Source organism: Thalia democratica, chromosome 5, assembly GCF_965202585.1.
Source record: "Thalia democratica chromosome 5, ktThaDemo2.hap1.1, whole genome shotgun sequence".
Taxonomy (NCBI): Eukaryota; Metazoa; Chordata; class Thaliacea; order Salpida; family Salpidae; genus Thalia; species Thalia democratica.
In genome coordinates this window covers 31,232,843-31,257,068 of record NC_139169.1, presented here as the reverse complement: position 1 = coordinate 31,257,068, position 24,226 = coordinate 31,232,843, and the positions used below count along the sequence as shown (strand labels likewise).

The 24,226-nt window shown below is 31.6% G+C and overlaps 1 protein-coding gene across 2 annotated transcripts; it reads right to left on the bottom strand.

Moving 5' to 3' along the window:
• Positions 1-227: 227 nt before the first annotated feature.
• LOC145835476 (uncharacterized) lies at positions 228-23,603 on the bottom strand. 2 transcript variants are annotated; one of them, XM_082943085.1, is made up of 28 exons: positions 23,516-23,603; positions 21,866-22,172; positions 21,440-21,496; positions 17,651-17,762; positions 17,254-17,347; positions 16,097-16,262; positions 13,674-13,851; positions 13,160-13,324; positions 11,195-11,383; positions 10,636-10,800; positions 10,093-10,170; positions 9,418-9,641; positions 8,907-9,117; positions 8,420-8,621; positions 7,972-8,123; positions 7,665-7,793; positions 7,190-7,307; positions 6,785-6,969; positions 6,458-6,611; positions 6,063-6,206; positions 5,697-5,801; positions 5,191-5,357; positions 3,294-5,008; positions 2,426-3,094; positions 2,189-2,322; positions 1,930-2,066; positions 1,532-1,712; positions 228-1,292 (listed from the first exon to the last, which is right to left on the bottom strand). In XM_082943085.1, exons 2-28 carry the CDS (start codon positions 22,143-22,145, stop codon positions 999-1,001), a joined length of 6,405 nt encoding a protein of 2,134 aa, XP_082799211.1. In that variant the 5' UTR covers positions 22,146-22,172; positions 23,516-23,603; the 3' UTR covers positions 228-998. The 2 variants fall into 2 exon arrangements, with proteins under 2 accessions (XP_082799211.1, XP_082799212.1); XM_082943086.1 differs by having other exon boundaries at positions 7,190-7,295.
• Between the last annotated feature and the right edge of the window lie 623 nt (positions 23,604-24,226).

Here is a 24,226-nt window from a genome sequence, read left to right as displayed (position 1 = left end):
ATTTTTTTTTGTTTTAACTTTATTTTACTATAGTTTTTGGAAAAATGTTAACTTATTATTTAGAAGAGACTACCTTATCAGAACAGCTATAACTTCATGTAGACCTTAAACCAGTAATTATCTTATAACTTACAAAATATTCAAATATCTATTTCTAAGTTTTAATTTAACTAAGATTTTTAACTTAAAAGCAAACATATTTCAAAAAAGTACAATTTATTAGCGACAAATATTGAAAACAAAACTTGTTCTAAAATATCTTGAAGACACTTTAAAGAGTTGAACTTCACAACATTGGATCTTCAAATATAATAAAAATTTCACACAAATGTCATTTAAATAGCACTATTTAACTTGTATCATATAATCTATTTCTCAAAATGATTTAACCGGAAAAATTTTCAAGTTTATTTTGGTTCTATAGTTAAAAACAAAATTAGTAAGCTATAGCTACAGCTGTTAATTTTGGTTTTAAAATCTCATAAAACAGATATATTAGTGATTTCTAAAAAATAGTAAACCTTTTAAATGTAAATATATAAAATCTGCTAAACGCTTTCAGTAACAAGTAAATAATATTTTGAATCGCTACTGTTATGTTTGAACGGTCAGCACACACAATTTAAACAACAAAAACACAAAAACAACAATCTAAAACAACCAACAACAAGTAAATTGACCTAGTAAAAACCTAATTTTAAACAAACTCAAGTGGGTACTAAACGATCAAGGCAAAAAGGTGAAAAAACTTTCACTTAAAAGTAATCACTTTCGGACTTGTTTTCATAAAATATTACGAAAAAGGAACTCAAACAACTAAAATTCAGTCAGCTCAAAAATTTTAAATCAAAACTGGAACTCCGACCAAATTACTGCAAATTTAAAAAAGCTTTAATAACTTCATACCTTTTATATAAAAATTCATATAAATATTCTAGACTGAGTCGAGCTTTTGTCATTTTAAAAAATCCCTATTTTGTCAATATAAAGTAAACGTACTACTTGAAATATAATATTTCGTTCTCATCTACAGCAAACGGCTTCAGGCTGACTTTCAAGCTGCAATTGTGATCCCCCAAACCGTTCGTCTTGGACGCGGGTCCCGGTTTCTTCCTGCCGGTCCTGTTATAATACTCTACAACCGACTCGTTCACTCTCCTCTCCGCCTTGCTGTCCTGATGCTTGAAGATCCTCTTCACCTTCTTCTTGGCCGACTTGCTCTTCCTCCGGGAGGTTCTGATGGACTTCTGCTGGTCCTCGGTATCCTTGCGCTTCGCGGCGATCGCGCGCACCTGTTGGTGGTTGGATGAAATTGCTGACAATTAATTATAAATACTAACCAAACTATCACCTGTATTTACATTTAAGTGATTTATTGCGCTATATCAGAACAAAGAAATGTTGCAAATAAAAAATACCAAGCTAGTATAGCTAGTTTTAGTAGTATTGTTTAAAATAAACAATTTTAGCAGCACTAACAAAATCAACAAGTACAAATTTGTTATTTTCTACCTGCACAAAATCAACCAACCTTATCGGCGTAGACCTGCCTGGTGCCGGGGTGGATTATCTTCATCAGAAGCGGGGACTGCACCTTGTCGTTGAACAGCTTCTCCGTCATTTGCTCCACCAAATCCTGCCACCTTTGTTCCTTTTCCAGCTGCAACTCGTGCTTGGTCTTCCTCCTGCTTCTGCGCGGTCTCTCAAGGCTTCTGTGAGGTTTAAAATTGAAAATAAAAGACTTTCTTAAAAATTATTTCATACGAGGTCAATATAAATGTTTAAGCTAGTAAAAAAATAACTAATTATCAGACTTTTTTAAGAAACTAATCTAACAGTAATCAAAAACTTGTAAATGACTTGTCATATGTTTTAATAAGATTTAACATTTTAAGTTATTATTACTATTTACATTATTTATCTACTTACTTGTTCACAGTACTGCTGACACGAGACCTCTTTCTGGCCGGGGCCTTGCTTGCCGATTTTTCTCCTTTAACTTGATCGTTATTTGCGGCTTTATTGACAACTTTCGTGGTTTGTTCCACTGCTTTGGACTGGTTGGCCTTCAAAAAATATCATAAACACAACATATAAATAAACAAAGTCTGTTGGTTTGAAAAACAATTTTAATTTAAATACTTTATTTTAATAGCTAAGTTTTTTCATACTTGAAATAAAAACTCACACTGTCTGTTGGTAAATTGGTCACTTCTTGTTTGATTTGAACTGCGTTCGGCACTGAAGAAACTGTTGCTCCTCTATTGCTTGCTTCAGCGTCTCTTGGTTCTTTCCGAGATGAAACAGCCAACTCTGCTCCGTCTGTTTTAAAATTAAATTATTATCAGTTAATTCAAATGCTATTGTTTTCTACAACAGTTTAAAACTTTTTTTTAATTATTTACACATTCACCAAACAACATACTTTTAGCTTTTTGCTGCAATGAAGCATTCTGCTCCACTTGCCGACTGGCACCAGCTTGACTGTCCACTTCTTGTCGCGGGACCGCTTCCTGTTTGATGGAAGCAACCCCACAAACATCCGTTGGAGTGACTTGTTTTTGGTGGACGTTGTCGAGATGTTTCGAAGCGACTTGTTTATCTCGCTTTTCACGCTCTTCAACTTGCAGGCGACTCTCATCGGCAACCGGGTTGACCCTCTCACATGGTTCAGACACGAGGTTCAATTGATCTTTCACTAGGAGCAATTCTTGCTTGATAGATGCGACTGAGACATAATTAGATGGAGCTTGACAAACAGCAGTAGGATCTCGAGCGATTTGCTCTTGGTTCTTAGCAGGCTCAGCAACCTGAGCCGGGTTTACCACCTCTCTCGATTCAGCAGTCTCGGTTCGATCGCTTGCAACTTGTGCAACCTCGTCTTTCGCAACCTGATCCTCGTCTTCTGCCCTCGTGTTCGAGTTGTTGTTGTTTGTGGACACTTGCGCCACTTGGAACGGGTTGCTCGCGAACGACGCCGTCGCGGGCGAACCTTCCGCGAAGTCCATCTCCGCGGAGTAGGGAGAATACGTTTCGTCGGAAAGTCCCGGGTTGAACTCGGAAGCGCATGAAGATTTGGAACTCGATTCGTTTTCTGTGAGGATTTTAAAATGAGGACATGTTAAAAATTACTCAACTTGATGTTGCCACATTTTTAAACTTATTATTAGCTTAACTTGATACTAACCGATGTTCAGCATAAGATTTTTGATTGTTTAAATTTTCAAACAACTTAAAATACATTCTGAATATTGAAAAGAGTAAAAGTAGTGTATAACAACAATGAAACAAACCTGCTGTGAGTTGGCACGAGTCCACCACTCCTTCATCAATCTCTTCTTTGACCTCTCTTTCAGCGGCTTCTAAAGCTTCCTCTTCTCGCAACTCCTCACATTTCCTCCTGTAACGTTCAAAGCTTTCTTCGAACACGCGAGGCAGCTTCAGGCGCGTTTCTTCGGGAATCTTCACGAACAAACGCCTCTTCTTCACCCCAGAATCTTGAGAAGAGTTTTCAGAGACGTTCTCAAGCTTTTCAACCGGACGAATCTCAGCATACGACTTTGTAGAGTCTTTTTCGTTCACATCACTCTGACGCGAATCAGGGCTGCTGTCTTTGATGCTGATCACTTCAACGTCCGAACCTTCCAACGAAGGCTTTTGCACCGTGCGCAGGTCGACTCCGTTTGCTGGTTTGACTTCGCGGGCTTTGGCGCTCAAGTCTGTCGGCTCCTCTGTGTTTTCAATGACAGGTAGGAAGTTCTTGAGAATAATTTTTTCAACTCTTCTCTCGTCCAGACTCTTTTTCCTCTCGGAAGACTTCCTCTTTTTCTTATCCGGGCTGTCGAAGTCTGACACGTCTATGACCAGCGCATCCGAATCGCTGTCCCTCTCCATCGAGTTGCTAGAAAATTTACGCTCGACCGATTTCGCGCGCTTCTCGCCCGAGCTTCCCGCCAAAACTTCCACCGGCTGATCTTCAGTTGACTTCGCCGAAGCAAGCTTCTTCATTTTCCTCCTCTTCGACTCCTTCATGTTGGGCGTCAGCTTGATCTTCAGCTTGGGGACTTTTTTCTCCTTCTTCGCCTCCTCTTCCGGCTCTATGGTCTTCCTCTTCCTCTTCTTCCGCTGCTTCTTCCCGCTCAGCCGCTTCGCCTCCTCCTCGGCCTCCTTCTCTTTCTGCTCCCGCTCCGCCTGGATCTGGCTGGGCAGGTGGAAGGCGGTGAAGCAGTTGTGGAAGCACCTGGGGCACGCGTAGCTCTTCCTCACCCCGTTGTCGAACTCCATTCCGCACTTGGGGCACTTGATCATCTGAACGTCGTGGGGTTGGGGCGGCGGCTGCAGTTGTTGGGATGGAGGTGGAGGGGTTCGGGAAATCCCCTCGAGAGCGGCAGGGTCGATTCTGCTGGTTTGGGGGAACTTGATCGGGTGGGGGACGGGCGTGCCCTGCGGGCTCCTAGTGTTTCCATAGACACTGGGCAGCAATCTTTGCAGGGGGCTTCCGGCCGTCGGCAGGGGACTCGTAGAGGCAGGGGTCCACATTTTGTTGTCAGGAATTTTTATAGTCTGGAAGTTGTTCCTTTTGGTTGCTGGGAGGCCTCTTGTTCCAATTGCCTGGCAACTTTGTTGTTGGGACCTGAGAGCGGCGGCGGAGTTCCTTCGCAACAGTTGCATGGCAACGGGGCTCAGCTGGGATGCGCTGCTCATGGTCGGCTGCACGATGCCCAGCTTCGGGGGGAAATTCCCTTTTGAGAGAGGCCTCTGAGCAGGTGGGGTGTAGAGCGGCCTCCTGGAGCTGAGATTTTGTGGGGTCAGGGACCTGTTCAGGGGCTGCTGAGTGCTGGTTGAAGTCAGGTTCTGTTGGTTGCTAGGTAATGATGTGGGTCGTGGGTGGATGGGATGGTTAACAGGAGGTTGTTGGGGAATAACCTCCCTGTGTAACAGTGGTTGCTGGGTGAATGGAAGCTTGTTGGGTGCAGTTGTCAGTAGCTTCACCATTTGATCATACATTCTGAAACATTATTATGTTAAACTTTGGTACTAAATACAATGATTTAACTTACAGCCTCCTTTTAACTTTGAACATTATAGTGATAGGACATTGAAATATATATCAATAACCAATATGAAGAATTTGAGCACTTATCAAAAATTGAAGTCTGAACCAGCTTAAACAAAACAAGCAAAACTTACAGTGCAGCCCTCTTGTTTTGAGGCAGCATATTTCCGAGCTTCATGAACTCATTCAAGTGCTGCAAGTTGTTGTGCAGCTCAAAGCATTTCTTGACTTTTGTAAAGAAGTCATACAAGCACTTCCTCTGAGTCGCGTACTTTATTACTTGCCTCGGTTCCTTCATCCACTGCAATGACAGTTCATGTTTTTTATTTACAAAATTAAGTTTGTGCCTCGTACGGATGCACTGCATCTCTCTAAAACTAGGGTCAAAATGAAAGGTTATGCAGAAAAAAAAATGTTTCTCGTATCAAATTTTACATAAAATTGTTGTGGGATTTATGAAAAGATAAAATGGATTATGTTGCAGTACATAACTTATTGTCAGGCACCTTTTGGGCACGGGGTTAAACTAAATATAAAAAATAACTAAACCAATTTTTCAACTAATTTTATTTTTTTATAAGCTTGCAAAATGTTTAACAATACTTGTTTTGAACAAAAAAGTAATTTATCGAAAACTTACACTGGTGAATAGTTTCACTACTGTATCCAGATAAAGATCCACGTAATACTTCAAGTTCAATCTTCGCCAGGTGTTCACTTTTTCGTCCCACTTATATTGTTCGCACTGTGTTGTTAATGTTATTATAGTTAGTTATTTGAATTTGTTGTGAAGCCATTTTTTTTCAATTTTATATCAGCTGGAAAATAAAACTATAAAACTGTATCATTATACTATATAATAAACCATGAGCTTATTCAGTATATGTTATCAAATTTTGGTTAAAAAAAGATACCAATACCAAAGAATAAATTAAAGCTAAGTAACATATAGTCTTAGAGTATCAAGCATTATAAAGAGAAACTAAACACAAATACAAAAACCCACTAAATTAGCGCATTTTTCACACAGGATCCACGTAACTGATTCCCTGGCCAGCACTTTGATGGAAAAGTCCAAGTACTCTAATCTCAAGTCGTTATTGCTTAAAAGTCTCCTTCTCACAGGTTCGTCAGTGATCTTGAGGAATATCTGCGATTAAAATTGAAATTTAGAAAAACCTGGTTTCAAGTTAAAATTAATATTACTACCGTGACTAGTGTGTTCAAATTTTGTGTAGAGCTGGTTAATTTCTGCTTCACAAAACAATATTTGCTAAAAATAATATTTTTTCAAAAAAGTGAGATATACCATCAACTTGCCACTTCTTTAAACTAGCATTATAACTTTTAAAACTGTATATTATTTTAAGATATTTTTCTTTATAATAAATCAAAACTAACAGCATCACACGTGGTCTTCCACCTTCCATCGTAACAGAAGTGCCTGGCAGTCAAGTAGGTTAGGGTCTGCTGGGTCACGTGCATGATCGATGGTTTGTGCAGCTGAAACAAGCGGCTGAAGTACTTCTGGTAGTGTGAGACTTCTAAATGCTCCCTGTTAAGTATTCTGGCGTCAAACTTAGTATGCATGATAGAATATGACTAGCAGCACAATAGGACAAAATAAAAACTGTGGCTGAACAAAAGTAGTTACTAATATTGTACTTGTGTAAGTAATTTTCTGTATACATAATGTTTATTTTCATAATTATTACAAAACAAACTAACGTTTTAAGCAGCATAAAGTAATGCAGCAACACTTTGCACTCAAGCTCGTCTGTAAAGTTGAAAAGCCTCCCGTCAACAACTAGGTGCCTGCAGTGCTTTTCGGCTTCGTCCAAAAGAGTCAAGTCGTGAAGCTGGCACGCTGTTCGGAGGATGGAGAGGCAGTAGGGCAGCGCGTGGTGATTTTGCTGTGACAGTTAATAAAAGTTTGGTTGTTTTTAGTGTAAAGCCGAGCGAACGCGTTTAAACATAAAGAAAGTTTGTGTTTCGTTTAACTGCAGAAAAATAGATTGATACGTGTAGGCATTGAAACCGTTATCGAAGCAAGTGGAATAATTTTCCTCAAAATATTTTCTTGTTTTATATCAAATACCACGCTGATATATTCAATTATCAGTATTAACTCACCATGAACCCGTACTTGAAGATGGGCTCGACGAACGTGCTCTTCAGCCATTTGCCCTGATCCGAGTTGGGGCAGATAAGGTAATTCTCCTCGTCCGACGTGAACTGCCTGGGATAGGAACTACATAGGATGCTTGTACATTTATATTCACGTTATTATATTGGTTTGAATGGTTTTTTTAATAACTAGTTGATATTATATTGATAAAATAAGTATCACAGATGAGAAAATATACGATATGAGTAAATTTAAAATTTTAAAAAAATAAGTGTTTATTTGGACATTTTAGTAAAACAGCTTCAAGCAGTTTAGAAATATTTCAAGCAATAACTTTTATTAATTAACGTTTTATTGTAGAAAAAAGTAGAAAAAAACTTTTTTTATTTTAATTTTTTGCATTTAATATTTTCAAAGCTATTCTTAATATTTAATAATTATCTAATTATTTACTAGTATAACAAATTCTAAATAAAATACCTTAGGCAAAACGAATGCATGTGCTCCAAAATCTCCTTTGTCAAAGGGCTTTGCACCCATTTCTCATCAATCAAAGCGTGAAAAACCTCAAAGATTTTAATCTTCGGTATTTTCAGACTTTCTGATAATCTGTTATTTAACAAAAATATTTTTTTTAGATTCAAACAAAGCTAGAAAATTGTTAAAAAAACCTTTCAAATTCTATTTTAAAACTTAACTAGCACTAATTCTTAGCGAAACCTAAACTGGTTGAAAAAAAAAAAATAATTATTTTATAATAACGTATAAATAACAAACTGAAACTAACGATTTCAGAAAGTCCTGCTGAATGATGTGGTTCTTGACGCGGGCGTTGTTCCTGGCTATGTTGATTATCCAGTGAAACGTTGGGTTCGTGTTGTATTTCACCACTCTGCGACAAGTTAGCAGTCCCAGCAGTGTGGTGGGGTACTTGTCGCTCTGTTAATTTGTAATTACTTTGATGTTTTAAATGTAGTTTGTTTAGAAATACAGCATACTTCTCACGGTTTTGTATCGATGAGTATGATCATTGTGTTTCAAATGCACTTTTGTGCTAAATTAAACTAAAACACGATGTGTATATAATTACATTGTGCAAAACTTGTACATATTCCACTACCTATTTCGATACTAATGAAAACTTTATAAAACTACCGCCTACTATACTAATTACAATACACGCTTCAAGTGTTTACACTAAACAACCAAAAAACACGAACAACCAAACAACTCACGTAGAAGTTGACGAAGATTTCAAGCATGTCCCTGATGTTGTAAGTGGGCACGGACTCGAAGTCTCCCAGCAGCAGCACGAACAGGAACACCGGAGCCGTTATGTAGTCGTCGCACGTGATGTTCTCGCCTCCCATGCACGTATCGTGCAAGTTGATCCTCTCGTTGGTCTCCTTGCGGTTGTACACTTTCCAGTAGAACTCGCTGACATGAGTATTACTACAGTGTATAAGTGGTTAACTACATGCGTATACTGGAGGCAATAACTGTCTACACCGAATATTTGTCTATAACAACTAGATAACTGTGCTTAGTTATTTATTTTCTTTTGCAATACTATTTTAACTAGATATGAAACGCATGCTGACAAAATGCAAACAAAACTAGATTTTTGTAAGAAAAATAGTTTGAAAAATTTCAATTTAAATATGGAACTCTGGAAATAGTTAACAATAATTAATGTAATACAAACGAAATAAATCATCTCACCGAGCGATGTGCGATTGAGTCATCACGTTCATCAGCTCATTGCTCCAACTCCCCCTGCCCCTGTTCATCAGGCAGAAGGCGGTGAAGTAGATCATGGCTTCCCGGTTCCTCCTGAACTTCGCCGACGACGCCATGCAGTAGATCATCAGGCGAAAAACCGCCATCTCGTCTCTGCCCTTCACCTGCCACTGCATCGACAGTTGGGAATCCCCTGCGTTGAGATTGCGTGTTTCAGTAAAATAAGTGATATTTGATTGATTATGGTTTGTTTGCTCTTTTTCAACTTCAGTAGTGTTTTAATTTTGTCAGCTTAAATTAAAATGGATAGCAAATATTTTAGGTTTAAACTTGAAAAAATTAAGACCTCTTTCGTCTGGAAAAATTAATACAGAGTTTGTTTGGAATATGAATTTTCTTTTTGTCATCAACAAAAAGTACACCGAACTTTCACAAGCTTTAAAACCAATGGAAAGCGTCTTTAGGCAATAAAAATTCAAATGTTGAAACCAACCGTTGACTTGTCTCCACGCGTTGAAGCTCTCCTTCTGCAGCAGCTTCTTCTCGAACCCCTCCGCCTTGCCGTCCTTCATCAGGTGCGCGAACAGCTGGTACAGGAACCCGCCCTCAAGGTTGTGCTCGAGGAAGTTCCGGTCCAGACCGCCGATCACCCTCACTATGGTGGCTATCCGGCCGCACCTGGCCAGGTTCAACAGCCACCTCTGCGTCGTGTGCACCCTGCGTGAAATATTGTACATTTTGTGAATATTTCTATGTATTACAACTGAACATGTTAGAATTGTTTAAAATTTCGGTATTTTTCAATTTTTTTTAGTGATTTAGGTTGGTGTGGACCCTGTGTGAATACTTGTATTTTTTGTAACTGTGTTTCTATATGTGCTGTTACTACAACTTGTTGAAACATGCTTGATTTGTTATTAAGTTTTATAGGGTGAAACACAACTCTGCATTTGTATTTAAAAAGTGTAATCTATGTTTGTTAGAATTACTCAAGGTCTGTAAACTTTTAATAGTTTAGAAAGATATATAAAAGGTTAATTTTTGCAGTTTGTATAAACGTTTTTCTTTAGGTGCTCATTTTCCAATGAAAGTGCTAAAATTTTTATACTTGAGTTGAAAACCAACTAACTAACATATAAACATATTTATATATGTACACAAAACTAACTCTTTTTGCTTGTGGTTGATATCACTCATGATGTTTTTTGGACGAACTTGGCTCTGGTAGTACAGGGCGAGGTCGTACCTGAAAAATAAAAAAAAATCATGTACTTTAAATAATCAAGATTGTTCAAAACTTGAATTATCACAACGGTTTTGTTTCAGTCTCTTGTTAATTTTTTTTTGGGATATGTGTAGCTTGACGTTACTTTTAAACACATAACTCACTTTTCATGGTATGATAGTAAAATAATATTTCATGTAAGTATAACTTTCATATAAATGTCATAAAAGTCACTTTAATATCAGAATAACTTGGATTTGCTTATTTTTAACTCATGTTCAAGTAAAAATAAATTTTACCTTTTCACTCATTACAAGTACAAAATTGTGCAAACTAAGTACCAAAAACGAACGTCACACCTTTTAAATTAAACACAATAAGTTTCTAAATAGTAAGTGCTGAAAGATGCTGTAATTAAAGATACTTTAATAAAAAATATATAAATGCAGTAGTAAGTTAGTCTCAATTCGTGTTATGACGTCACACCTTTTGATTTTCTCGAAGTGGTCCAGCCTCCACATGAAGATCTGGTAGTCCTCCTGAAACTCCGTCCTCTTCCTGCTTCTGCCTTGCTGCGAGTCCTTCCTCATCTCACCCTGGCTCCATATCAGCAGCAGGTCGGGCGAGTGCCACTTTTTCAGGCCGGCGAACCTGCGAGGTGACAAAACTGATTGAGAATAAAAATTGGTAACGACAAAACTGGTGTTGATAAATTTTCAGGCTAGTGAATTTGGTAGTGACAAAACTAAGTGTGAAAAAACTTGGTAATGACAAAAGCTTGAGACAAAACTGGTGTTGCAAATATTAAAAATGACAGAATTTAACTTTTGGTTCAGTTAACTTGGCTAGTCACAAAACTAATTTATGAAAGTATTGTGTTGAAGGAATTAACGTTGTAAGCTCTTGTTATGGAAATTCTTAACTTCAATAATTAATAAAATAGCTTAGAGCTTTAATACAATCTCGAATGACTTATTGCTACAGCAAGAGATGTACAAAAACAACACTGCAACATCAATTATGTGATCTTGTTAAAACATCAAACTTTTTGAGCAAGCTGTCGCCGACGTCCTTCTTCGCCCGGCCCTTGTCAATGGTGTACTCGAGCATCTGGAGGTAGTACTCGCCGGGGTTGCCGAACGTGCACACCTTCATCAGCAACGGCTCGATCGTGCCGTTCACGAACTCCGCCGTGTTCTTCCACTCCCTAGGATCCGGGTGCACGAAGCTTCTTCTGCGGATAAACAACGGGTTTAAATTTAATTTGCATTTACGAAAACTTTTATTATAACTAATTGAAAGTAAAACTTATACCGTGGAAAAATAACGGTTCAAATAAAAGAAACTTTGTTTGTTGCATTTATGCTCATATGTTTTAATTGTAAGTAAGGCACTTGAATATATTTTGTCATTTTTTTATGCACAAATAAACTCTTATTGGGTAAATTACAATGTGCTAATTGCCTTTAAGACATTTAAAATTATATATTATAATTAAAAGCCAGAAGTGTGAAACGCAACAAATACATAATAAACAGTTATTATATACCACCGACAAATATTCGAATATGTTATTTGATAATTAAAAAAAATCATTTTGAGCAAGTTATTTGCGAAAGAAAAATACCGGCACAAAACAAATGTCTATTTTAAACACGTTTTGTAATTAAAAGCAAATTAAAGATTAAAGCAGCTGAAAAATCCCAACTAAAATGTTAATCAATACTCGTTTAATAATTTATCACCCACTTAAGCTTACTAAGTACTATATTTCTTCTTCTTAAATAAATTTTGAACTATTTTAGCTGAACAACCTTGAGAAACAACACCTAAATTAAAAATTTCTGTAGCAAAAACTTATTTGCATATGGTATTCTTACAAAGTTATTTATAACCAAAAATTATACACAAAGTATAGCGATGCAGAAGTGTTGTATTTAATTTTCAAACGTAAAACTTTTTTTTTAAGTAAATTTTTAGTAATTCAATAACATCCACATGAAATAACTTGAGTTCAAACTGAACAAGTACCACCTGGCTAGAAGCCGCCTACACTAAAAACTTACATACTTTATACCACACAACGTACTAAAGAAAAAAATATATTTTACTTTTACAGCTTATAATCACGTCTCAATGTCTGACTAAATTTAGTTTAAAAGACTGAGTTTATTTATGTCTTAAAGTTGTTAATTATTTTTAATCTAAAAAGAAAACAGTTTTGCGCATTTTCGACAATTTGATAAAATTAAACCTGGCAGAGCATGAGTACTAAAATAAACTAGAAAAATGGCAAATTTGTTTATAAATAATGTTTCATTTGGCATTGTAAATAGTTTACTTTTCCTTTATTATTAAAACAACAAAACTAAATTCTCCTTTTAAGTTCGTAGGCCCGACGTAAGGCAAAATAAATAACTATTTGATAAATCATTTCACAAATCAATAAAGCTTTACAAAACATTTTATGCAGTCTAGAGAATATTTATTTACATAAAACTTATGTAAATTGAAAATATGAATTTTTTAATTTGTTTAAATATTTTTAAAAGGCACATGACGTTGAACTTTTAATTTTATTAAAAAAATTAAAACTTAAAACCTTTCGCACTCAGCTGACTTTTACGAAATGTTTTGAATATTTCCTTGTTATATCTATACAATACAAACAGTAGTTTATTTTGATGAACTTAAATTAACTTTACAATTAGTTTTTAACAAACATTTTTACTTGTATGCAAACTTACTCTTGGCTTTTAACGTTTTTTATATTTCTATTCATTACTTTCAGAAGAAATTACTTATTGGTTAAAACTAATATCTAGCATTTTTTTTTTTTAATATTTTATATGCTAGTTATATATACAGCTATTTGATAGCCTTTAAAACATCAATATTTTTAAGTTAATGCGAAAGTTTTTACATAAAACTATTTTATTTTTTACTTATCAATTTTAAATGTAGTAATTGGAGATAACTATTTCTAACTAATACAATAAAGACAACCAACGTTCTATCGTTAAACCCCTTCCTTTGGTGATCGAACAACTCCTCCAGTATGGCATCGGTTGCAATGAGGGCATACCGATCACTCTGTGGCATTGCACCATTCACTAACCAGTGCCGATCGATGAATTTCAGCCAATTCTTAACAGTTTCCTTCACTTGGTTGTACCTTATCGTATGAACTTATTTGTTGTATGTTTATTTATCTAAATTGCCAATTAATATATGTTTCTTAATTTTCTATAAAACAAAGCAACCATGCACTCTTCCACTTGCCCGTACCTAATAGGCTGATTAGTTGAAAAAAGCTATGTGTGTTTAACTAAACAAACTTTTGAACTTAATTGGGAGCTCACCCTAGAGGGTTAGAATAAATAATAAGTCATCAAACACAATATAATAAATCAATTTAGAATCTTAAGGGTTGCAATAAATGCTTTATTAACTGTACAGCATTTATTTATTTTACGAAAGGAAGAAATAAAATTTTTTGTGAAGAATATCATACAAACACATACTTGAAGGACTTCCCCCATGAGTGTATGTCCTGACACTGGCAGCAAGTGAGTGCATTCGTGTTACTTTGAGCGTGGCATGAGCAGCTGCAAGGTACTAGGTGGGGAAGAACTTTCTCACCAGCTTCGTACACCAGGTACACTTCACGTATGTCCAATATCATGTCCGTCACGTGCTTCACTGTTGAGGTAATTAGTGTGAACGAGTATAATTATATTATATCTATCGATTACCTATAGACGAAGTGTGAATTATTTAAAGCCTGTTTTTGGGATTTACTGTTTACTATATGTAAGTAGAAACCGAAAATCCAAATATCTCATGTTTGTAATGAACTTATTTTAAAGTTTAAATTTTAAGTTTACATAATATGCTAAGTTAATGATAACATAAAAGAAGGAGAAAAAATAAAAGCTTAAGTATAGTGGAGAAATAAAAGTATTAAGAAGCTTTAAAAATTTAAAGTAAGATTATAAACAAAACAAAAAAATATTGTAAAATATTTTCTCCTTTATTTAACTAAGCTATACAAATTTATTAATTTAAATATAATAATGTAAGGTACAAATCATCATATAAGTAATTTTTTGATAGCCATTTTATTAGGTTATTATGTCTGCAAACGTCATAAGGAAATAAAACTTGGAATGGCTATTTTTAACATTTGATTTTTTTAATGACTCAAATATTTTTACAACAGGAAAAATAAATATTTATAATTTTAATGATAAAAAATTAAATACTAAAGTATAAAACACATAGCTTAGCTATTTTGATTAATGGTTTTTTAATTAAAAAAAAATTTTCCCAAATAATTTTACTCAAGCATGATAATATATGTTTAATGGCCGTATGATGATTAGAAAATTGTGTTAAGCACGAAAAAATGATTTAATTGCAGCAAATTATATTGATTTGCATATAAGTCTGCTAGTTTAATTCAATGTTTATTAAAGATTATAATCTTAAATTACAAGTTTGTACTCCTCAAGTTTCAGAAGCTAAAGTGTCTAATGTTACTATCAATAATATTATACTATTAGCTGTACATATCATTGTTGAAATTATAATATGTATAAATAAATATCGATTTAAACAATTACTATGTTATGAAGTAGTCAAATTTCAACTTTTTGTGTCATTTTGAAGACAATCAAATAGGATACTATACTAAAAACACAGTTAATTGTCTAAAAAGCTGACATAAACAGAAAACAACAAATATTTAACATATAAATATGTACTCTAAACGAACTAGAAATAGTTCATAGTTTTTCTTTTCTTTATAAAAACTGAAATGAATGTTTAATTAACTTATAATTTATCAAAAACTTATATTATTTTTGGTAATATTTATTTAAGCAAAATGTAAACAAAAAGCTTTAGAAATTTTGTTTTTAAATTAAATTCAGTTATGGAAAATAAAACTTTTAATAGTTTATTATGTAAACTCGATGTTTACCTAAAAACAAAACAAAAACAATTCTTTTGTTTACATACTTGCAACTATATTCATTTTGTGCAAACACATTTGCTCATTGCATTTTTGAACTTAAATGCGGTTTTTTGAGCTTTTATTGTAATTGCTTCATACACTGGTACAAGACCATTGTAAATTATTCAGTTCCTCAAAAATTTTTCTTGCAAACTCGTGATTTATATTGTAAAAAGTTCACACATGTCTAGACTTAAGTGAACCTTTAACAGGTTATTTATGCATGGTTGTTTAAAAAACAACTTGAGTTCAAACTAAAGTTCAGTAGCTGTTCTTGTAAGTTTTCTTATTCTTAGTACTATTTTTTTAAGAAGTTTAATGTTTTAACTTAAGTGAAATGGAAACTTTATAAATTTAAAAAAAAAACTGGCTTTTATTGACTTTGGGACGCAGATTAATAATTAACTAGTTGTAGTGAACTTATAAAGCAAAACAACTACTGTTTTAACAAGAATTTGTATTTGTTTTACTCTTGAAGTACGTTGAGCTATTGAAAACTTTAACTGTTTTATTAAACATTTAATAATTTTAACATCTTTTTCGCTCAACTTTTAAAAGAGTAAGACTTATAACTTATAATGATATTTATTGAATTTAAAAACTAATATTTTAACTAACTTAATTTATTAAATTGCTTACTAAATAACTAATTCATAATTCTCTTTTATGGGCTTAGATGGAATGAATCTTTCTATTATACTTTATATTAAAAATCAAACTAAACAAGTACATGAGAAATTTTGTATAACTTCATGAGGGTTAGTCAATTATAACAACAAAATTAAAATAACAACTACTTTCTTAAAATTATTTAAAAATAAATTTCATGAGTTTAGTTAAAACAAGTCCATCCTATTACAAATGGTAATAAAAATCAAACTAAATCACTTGCAAACTTTGTAAAACTTCAACTAATTCTAACAAACTCACGCTCATTTGCGTCGAACCGCCAGCGGAGGGTCTTGTACAAGCTGTTCATCAGCATGCTGGTCCCGTTGTTCTTGTGGCGGCGCGCCTTCCAAAACTTCTCCTTCAGCGTGGCGTTCCTGTGCGGGTACTCGCCCCCGTCCCACTTGTCCACGACCCCTCCCTTGCACTGTTGAAAATAATAAGTTTTAATGTGGGGGAATTTTGTACCTCATAATAACCTTGCACTGTGGAAATAATGAGTTTTAATGTGGGGGCAATTTATTTTTTGTACATCATAATAACCTTGCACTGTGGATATAATGAGTTTTAATGTGGGGGATTTAATTTTAGGAATTTATAATAACCTTGCACTGTGGAAATAATGAGTTTTAATGTGGGGAAATTCTGTTTTTTGTACTTCATAATACCCTAGCACAGGAAAGTCTAATGTGGGTAAAACTTTGTACCACTATTATTACATTGCACTGTCAGTTGGAGAAGCTTACGTTAATAAATTTTCTACATGGGGGAAGTTTGCCAATGTGAAAATAAAAAGTTTTTAAGTGGGGCAATTTTGTTTTTTATTTTCCGTTACACCACTTTTTGCTCCTTTTTCTTGGTATTAAAAAAGATAATTTGGGTATAGTTTTCAATAAGGTAAAAAATATAAACTTCAAGTGTTTACATACCTATAAGAAAAATTCTTATATGTCTATTTCAGGCTTAGAACTTAGTTTTTATTTATTTTCACTGTTTGGATTAAGTGAATGACAAGGTAAAAAATGTGATTTTTATTACCTATAATTAAGAACAGGACATATATGATTCTTAAATTATTTTAACACTGATTATTATAACTGTTTATGCAGCAAAAGTTGATAGTTGTTGTCTTTGAAGTGTGATGCAAATAAACTTACTCAGCAAAAAACTCAATGTGGTTAATAATTAACTTTATCTACTGTAAACTAATTTTGTTTACTTTTACTTACAATATGAAACCATCAAGTTTAAAAGAAAAAGTTTCTTTTTGACTATTTAAAACAAAAAACTAGATAAATTCATTCACAATACCTTTAATTGGATATAAATTAAAATAGCTGAAATGATAACATATATAAATAGTTTGTTTTCTTTTTATATAACAAAGTTTTTTTATCATAAACAATAAATAAACTAACAGCAGAAGCTGTAACGTTGCACACATTGCAGTAACACTTGTCGCAGAAAGGCGAGTTTGCTGTGGAATCGTGCTTGCCCAGTGCGAACTGGTGACTGTGGAAAAACATTATATTGTATTTAAAAGTGTTTGAAAACTTACTAGTTACAAAAGCGACTACATGTGCTTTCAAAGTCAGCACAGTAACTATTATATGAATAAGTGAAGTCTAAGTTAAAGATAATTTATTTTAAAAACAATCTAACTTTGTTTAAACCTTATTTTCAAATTAGTTTTTGGATGAAGTAAACATGTCTGCTTATTATGTCTGAGCATTACTTTCAACTAGTTTTAAATGAGATTGCAAAATAATTAACTAGCACTGTTCTTGCACTGAACAACTATAATTAAATAACTACTTGAACTTGTACGTGGGACAATTATCTCTGGCGTGTGGTAAGCATATCTTGGTCACTCCTGTAATTGTCAGATCGTCATCGATTACCTGGTGGGTCTTGTCCACGATCATGGCTGGAAAGTAAATTTATAAGTATGTAATTACTACGGGGCAAAACTGAAGCATGGTTGCTAATGTGTAATTTTTGTATGAAGTTTAATAAAAAACTTGACAGCAATATACAAAAAGTTAAATTAGTAAATTAAATTGGCTGAAGCAATTGCTAAACAAGTGTTATGTAATTACCAAATAAAATATAATATTTTCTATTCACAGATGTTCTTGTGCTAAAACTTTATTTCAACTAACGGCGTTTCACTGCTCTCAAATAAATTTAAGAACAGATCTACGGATGGTATCTATTCCGATAAGCTTAAGGATCTCCAGGATTTAACGCCTTTTAACGTTACATCTTATATTTTCTATTCATTAATTTACAATTTTTATTTTTTAATATGTTATGCGTATAAAAAATTAAAACTAAATTTTTAATTAATTTTCATTGCAAATTTTTTCTAAAATTTTGAAAACAAAGACTTCTTATATTTTGTATTAAACAAATCATAACATAAACTATAGCAAAAAAACCTAAAATGTTATATTATTCACATAATTTTCTATTAAACGCGGAAATTTCCAATTAAAAATGTTTTGTGAATTAGTCATATGACTAGACTGATATCAAAAAATTCAATATGACGTAATTTTTCAATGTATTTAATATGTGTCACGAGGTAAAACTAAATAAAACATTTAAAAAGCGTGCTAATTAAAAATAAACAAGAAAAGTATTCTTCACTTTAATCTAATTAATCTTCTTTGTCTTTTTTTACATTATTATTAAGACTAGACTTATATTTTGTATAAAACAATACAAAACCCAAATTTACAAAACAAAATTACGTCAAATTAAATGAAGAATAATGTAAATATTGTTTTTATTTCTTGTACCATGTTGAATACCATGTATAAATATAAAAACAAAACAACTTTGTTATTTAAGAAAAAGAAATAACTAATGAAATATTTTCTGGAGTAAGCAATTTCAATATTATGTGAAAATATTTTTCTATTTAGAAATACTTTTACACAGAAGAAAAAGTCAAAAATTTCTAGTTTTTTACAAAAAAAACTTAAAATAGCACAATTTACTAGTAACTTTTTTTGTATAAACTAGTACTTTTTTTAAAGGTTTAAAATTATTTGCATTTATAAATAACAACAATTGGCAAAATTTGCTTATTCAGCAGTAATATGTAAACAATTAAACAAGTGTGTGAAAACCTTGTTATTTTAAAATAAATCACAAACATTAAATTAAACAAACAAAACAACAAAACTAGTAAAAGTCTGCAATTAGGTTTTTGCAATGTCATTTACTACATTTTGAATAAAGCATCATTTACATAAATAACTATGTATTATATGGTACAAATTTTGTTGAATGATTTATATTGGACAAACAACTTTTTTATATGACTAGCTTATTGTCAAGTAATAAAAGAAGCTACAAATTGTATTACAATTGTACAGTTGCAAAAAATTTCTGTACATTTACCCATTTCACACAACTAAAAACACATATTTTAAACAATGCACTGCTATAAAATTTTAGAAGAACAACAGTATTATCTTATTTACAAACGTAACAAAACCTGTTGAATTTGAACATAAAAATATTTAACCTTTAAACACAAAAATACAACTCCCTCATTACAGACTAGAATGCATAATTTATTGAGTGAAAAAAAATTTTTGAATAAATTGTTTTTTTTTAAACTTTATAAATACATAAAATGCATAATAGTATTCAAAAATAAAATTAAAAAGGAACTTAAACATAAATGAATGAAACAACTAAAGCAAGCAATAAGGTTTATATTTCACTGAGTTTGCAAAAACTTACTATGGAATGTTAAATACTTCGTTTTTGGGTTCAGTACTCACAACTATAAAGATTAAAATAACAACACAATAATGTACACTTAAAAGAACTTTGATGCTAAAATAATACTCTATCAATTACTGGAACATTATTGAAAATCAGATTACAAGTTGCAGACAGAGTTTACATTTACAATAATTATACGTGTACTCAGCCTTATCTTTTAATGATATACCGTTTTTATATTAGTAATTTTCAAAGAAAAGCAACATTTCAACTTTGCTAAACCGCGGAATCGTGATGTTACGCGAAAAAGGCGCAACTTTAAGCGCAAAAACACCTTTTTCAACGGATAGAAACTTTGCGCACTCTCATCGTTACGGACGTCTGCTGACGAAAAACAATGTACAAGGTTCGTCACGCGCTATTGATTTTCTGCAAGAGAGTGCGAAAGTGGCTTTTTAGTTTTAAAGTTTTCTGCCGTTTGAATTGATTGCACACCAAGTTTTTTTCACTGGAGGTTTTGCGCTTTTTTGCGTGACTTGTGCGTTATGTTGAGATGTTTATGTTTGGTATTGCGCCACGGATAAAAATAATGTTTACGACTTTACTGATGATTTAATACCGAAAAAGTTACATAATACTAAAACACTAGCAAAAAAATCAGTATATAATTTAAAACTCAATTGAAATAACACACTTTAAATCTATAACAATCTCAAATTTTTTGTTAAACTTTTTTTTTTGAATATAATTTTAATGTTTAAAATGTTATTAAGCCTATTTTTAAATGAATTATCACAGTTATTATGAGTTCAAAAAGAAACTTACTAAGTTAAAAACACCACATTAAGTACTAAAAAATAAAAAAAAAATTTAACAAAATAATTACTTCTTTTTTGTGTACATAAGCGTTAAAATTCACATAAAATTTTGTTGTTATTATAATGCAACAAGTTGAAAATTAACAAAAATCTGATTATTTGAATACTTCAATGCTTAACAAAATTTTGATGAACTGATTTTTAGCAACAAAATCATTTTAGGCATTTTAAGCAAAAATTCGGTGGAAAAATGTGGTATTGGTCAACCAAACTACATACTTACATAAAGCAAGCAGTGCTAAATTTCGAAATCATTTGTAACAACATGTTTTGCCTTGCAGCGCTGTTAAATACTAAACAAATGTATAATAGCAAATATTTTACCTAATTAAACTTCAACACTTTTATATAACAGATGAATGTAAGATTTTTGAATATAAGTGTTTGGTATAGTAAAGGAGAAATAAATTTAAAATGTTTAAAATATTAGCACATGGTACAAATAAGTATATATCATAACTATTATACAACAAAAACAAAATTTATACCTTTGAAAAAATTTTATATTCAAGCTCAAACAGGTAAATGTATCAAGTAAAGTTATTAATTACAAAAAGAAAATATCAAGCATTCTTTAAGAAACCTAAAAGCTATAAATAAATTTGAAGAGCATGTTTTAAAAGTTCTGGATTTTTATTGATTTTGGTACTAAAAGTTTTGCATAAAGTTTTTTTGTAGTTTTGAAAACTTCACAAACATAAATTTAACTTTTAAAGAAAAACATTGTTTTACCCTTTACCACAAGCATAAAACTCTCTGAAAATAACTTATTAGAATTAGTAACAAACTTTTTTCAAACTATAAAAATTATATTAGGTTTACTAAAAAATATCAAAAAGTTATTATTTTAGCTGGTAAAAATTTTAAAAAAATACTACCAATTTTTAAACACTAAAATTACTTTTTATTTTAATACAAGGAAAAAAGTACAAACCAATTAAAGACTACAAACAATTAGTTATAAACTGTTTTAAAAACTAACTAGGTGAGTCTGAATCCCTGTCTTGATCATGGACCACTGAACCAATTCCTGAACTTCCTAAAGTTTTATAAATCTAGTAAAAGCATAATAAAATAAATTCAAGTTTTAAGAAACATACTTAAAAAGTCCACAGACTAATTAAAAATCGTTAGTTTTTTAAGGTCCATGCAAACACCAATGACTTACAAGCATGCTTATAACTTTAAAAAAATTTGTTCTTAAGTTTTACATACTTAAATTTATTAAGTATTTTGAATGGCTAAACAACCAAACTTGAATTTTTTTATTTGATGTCTTGAGTTTAGAAATACTTAAAAATTTTTCCTAAAAAAAAAATACAATGTATACTTTAAATAATTGAAATAAAAGACAAATAACAGGTGTCCTAATTTATTTATAAATTAATAATTGTTATAACTAAATTACCTGAGCTATTAGTAGTCGTACTTAAACTCGCATTGCTATTTGGATTGCTATTTGAATTGGAAACACTTGGCACAACTGCGTTGCCACCACCAGAGTTGGACAAACTTACTGGGCAACTTTCATTTGCAGTGTGTCCATTGCCATTTGCATTCAGTCCATTGTTTCGGTGCCTTCCACTACCAAACCCAATCCCGTTAAATTGGGCTTGAGTTGCTTCATATGAGGGTGGTGGTAAAAGCTGCTTGTTTGGGGGTGTCCTCTTTCTTACAGACAGATCCATATGGCTTCTTCCAGCAAGATCTTTATACTGTTGAAAATTGTTGCGGTTATTGTTATGGCAAGTGAAAAATTGCATTACTGATTTGATTGTAAAGAATTATCAATTAAATATTTTAGTTGAAACCATAAGTAAATTTGATTTTGTAGAAATACAAACAATTTATTCAAAGTGGTATAAACAGCTATACTTAATAAAATAAACTTACTTTAAAAAAATTAAACAGCCATTACTGGCAAATAGTACTTGAGTAAACTTGCTTCACATGAAGTTATTATTTTATTAGTAATAAATAATAGTATCTTAAATAGCTATTTTTAAAATACGAAATCATTTTCAAAGTTATGTTTAGTTTATCAACAAACTATTTTTAAGTATTTTGTTACAATTTTAGTTTATTTGAAACTCTAGTACAAAACATCATGGTTTAAAATTTAAAACTAGATTACAAGAAGTATTAAACTTTTTAATTACTTTATCAAATTATTAAAAAATAAAACAAAGTTTTCTAAAAGAAAACATCATCATGGCTTAGAATTTAAAATTATATTACATGAAGTATTAAAAATTTAGATTTTCTTTTATCAAATTATAAAAAAATAAAACACAGTTTTCTTAAAGAACCATGGCAAACTTGGCCTTGAATTTGTTAATTATAAATTTCTATCATATCCAACATAGCAAGTTTCAGTACAACATATTCATTACTACAGCTTAAATTGTGAAAAAAAATGTGTTGAGCTGATTTAGTTTAATCATTGTAAGCATGGTTACCAACTAAACAAACAAGAAAAAGGAGAAAATTGTTTTTAACATTCTTGTTAAAAGGTATAAGGGTATAACAAAGCTTAATATTTAACTAATGGCCTATATAAAAGTTATAACTAGTTTGGGTTACAAAACATTTATTTAATATGTGAATTTATACTGTTATATATTAATTTATGTTCAGTTTTAAATATGTTAAAAAGTTGAGAAAAATTCTAACTAATAAGTACCACTTAAATTAATTACTATTAGTAATTTGAGAGCAATAAGCTAACAATCAAAAAGCAATACTGAACCAATAAAGAGTTGTTAATCATCTAAACTTTTAAGTGAATGACAAAATAAATAAAAAATGCAAATTAAAAAATAAAAACAGGAACTTGTTTATTTTTTATAATATTTTTTTTTTATGAAAAAAAAATGTTTAATGAAAAAATAATAATTATATTGTTATTATCCAGCTACCAAAAATAATATTTATTTATTAAGGACAAAAATTCATTTTATCTTAGTATTATTGTTTAAAATAATTAGCCAATTACTTTTATTTATAATTTACTCTTTAATTATAATTTAATTATTTTAAAACAAATTAAATTATGAACCTTTTTCAAGTAAATTGATATGAAAGTATTGTAATCAAATTATATCCATTTAAACAGCCCAGACACTGATTGTTAATTTGAAAGTGCTTTTTTAATTTAAGAATCTGTGTTGTTGCCAACTATAAATATGAGCAAAAATATGTAAACTAGCTAGTGGTTAAAATATTCATTAAGTAAAAACTTTTTAACAGAGACAATTTTTGCCTCTTAAAGCTGTATTAGAATGTTTAGAAATCTCAGAAGTAACTTACAAAAGAAAAATAAAATACTAAAAAGTTTAATATTAATTTCTGAAAGTTTTTTACCTACTCTGATAAGCAAAATTTATACCTATGAATATCTTGGTGGTTAAAATTTCAACCACTATCTAGTTGAAGCTTTGTGCTTATTCCTAAAGTTTTCACAAACACTCAACTTAATTTTATTTTTGCTTTAATTTGCTTGTATACTTATATAAATATTCATAATTAAACCGAAAATTAGTTCTGCTTCATTAGAATGATAAAGTAGTTTAACAAAAAAATTGTTTAAAATTATTAAACAACAAATAGCTACATAAAAAATATTTTTTGAGTTACAAGTATACTTTTACTTTGTAGTCATGGTTTTATTAAGCCAAGATTTTCTTTTTATTTAAAATCGTATAAATGTATGCATTTTAAATAAAAAGAAGGATGTAATAAAAAATTTCCTAAATAAGGAAAAATATTT

Excerpts from the sequence above, each read along its gene's own strand:
- LOC145835476 (XM_082943085.1), bottom strand. The coding sequence starts at position 22,145 with ATGGATCTGTCTGTAAGAAAGAGGACACCCCCAAACAAGCAGCTTTTA. Across the intron at positions 16,263-17,253 it reads GCAACGTTACAGCTTCTGCT|TGCAAGGGAGGGGTCGTGGA; the intron begins GTTAGTTTATTT and ends TATTTTCAACAG. Across the intron at positions 3,095-3,293 it reads CTCGTGCCAACTCACAGCAG|AAAACGAATCGAGTTCCAAA; the intron begins GTTTGTTTCATT and ends AAATCCTCACAG.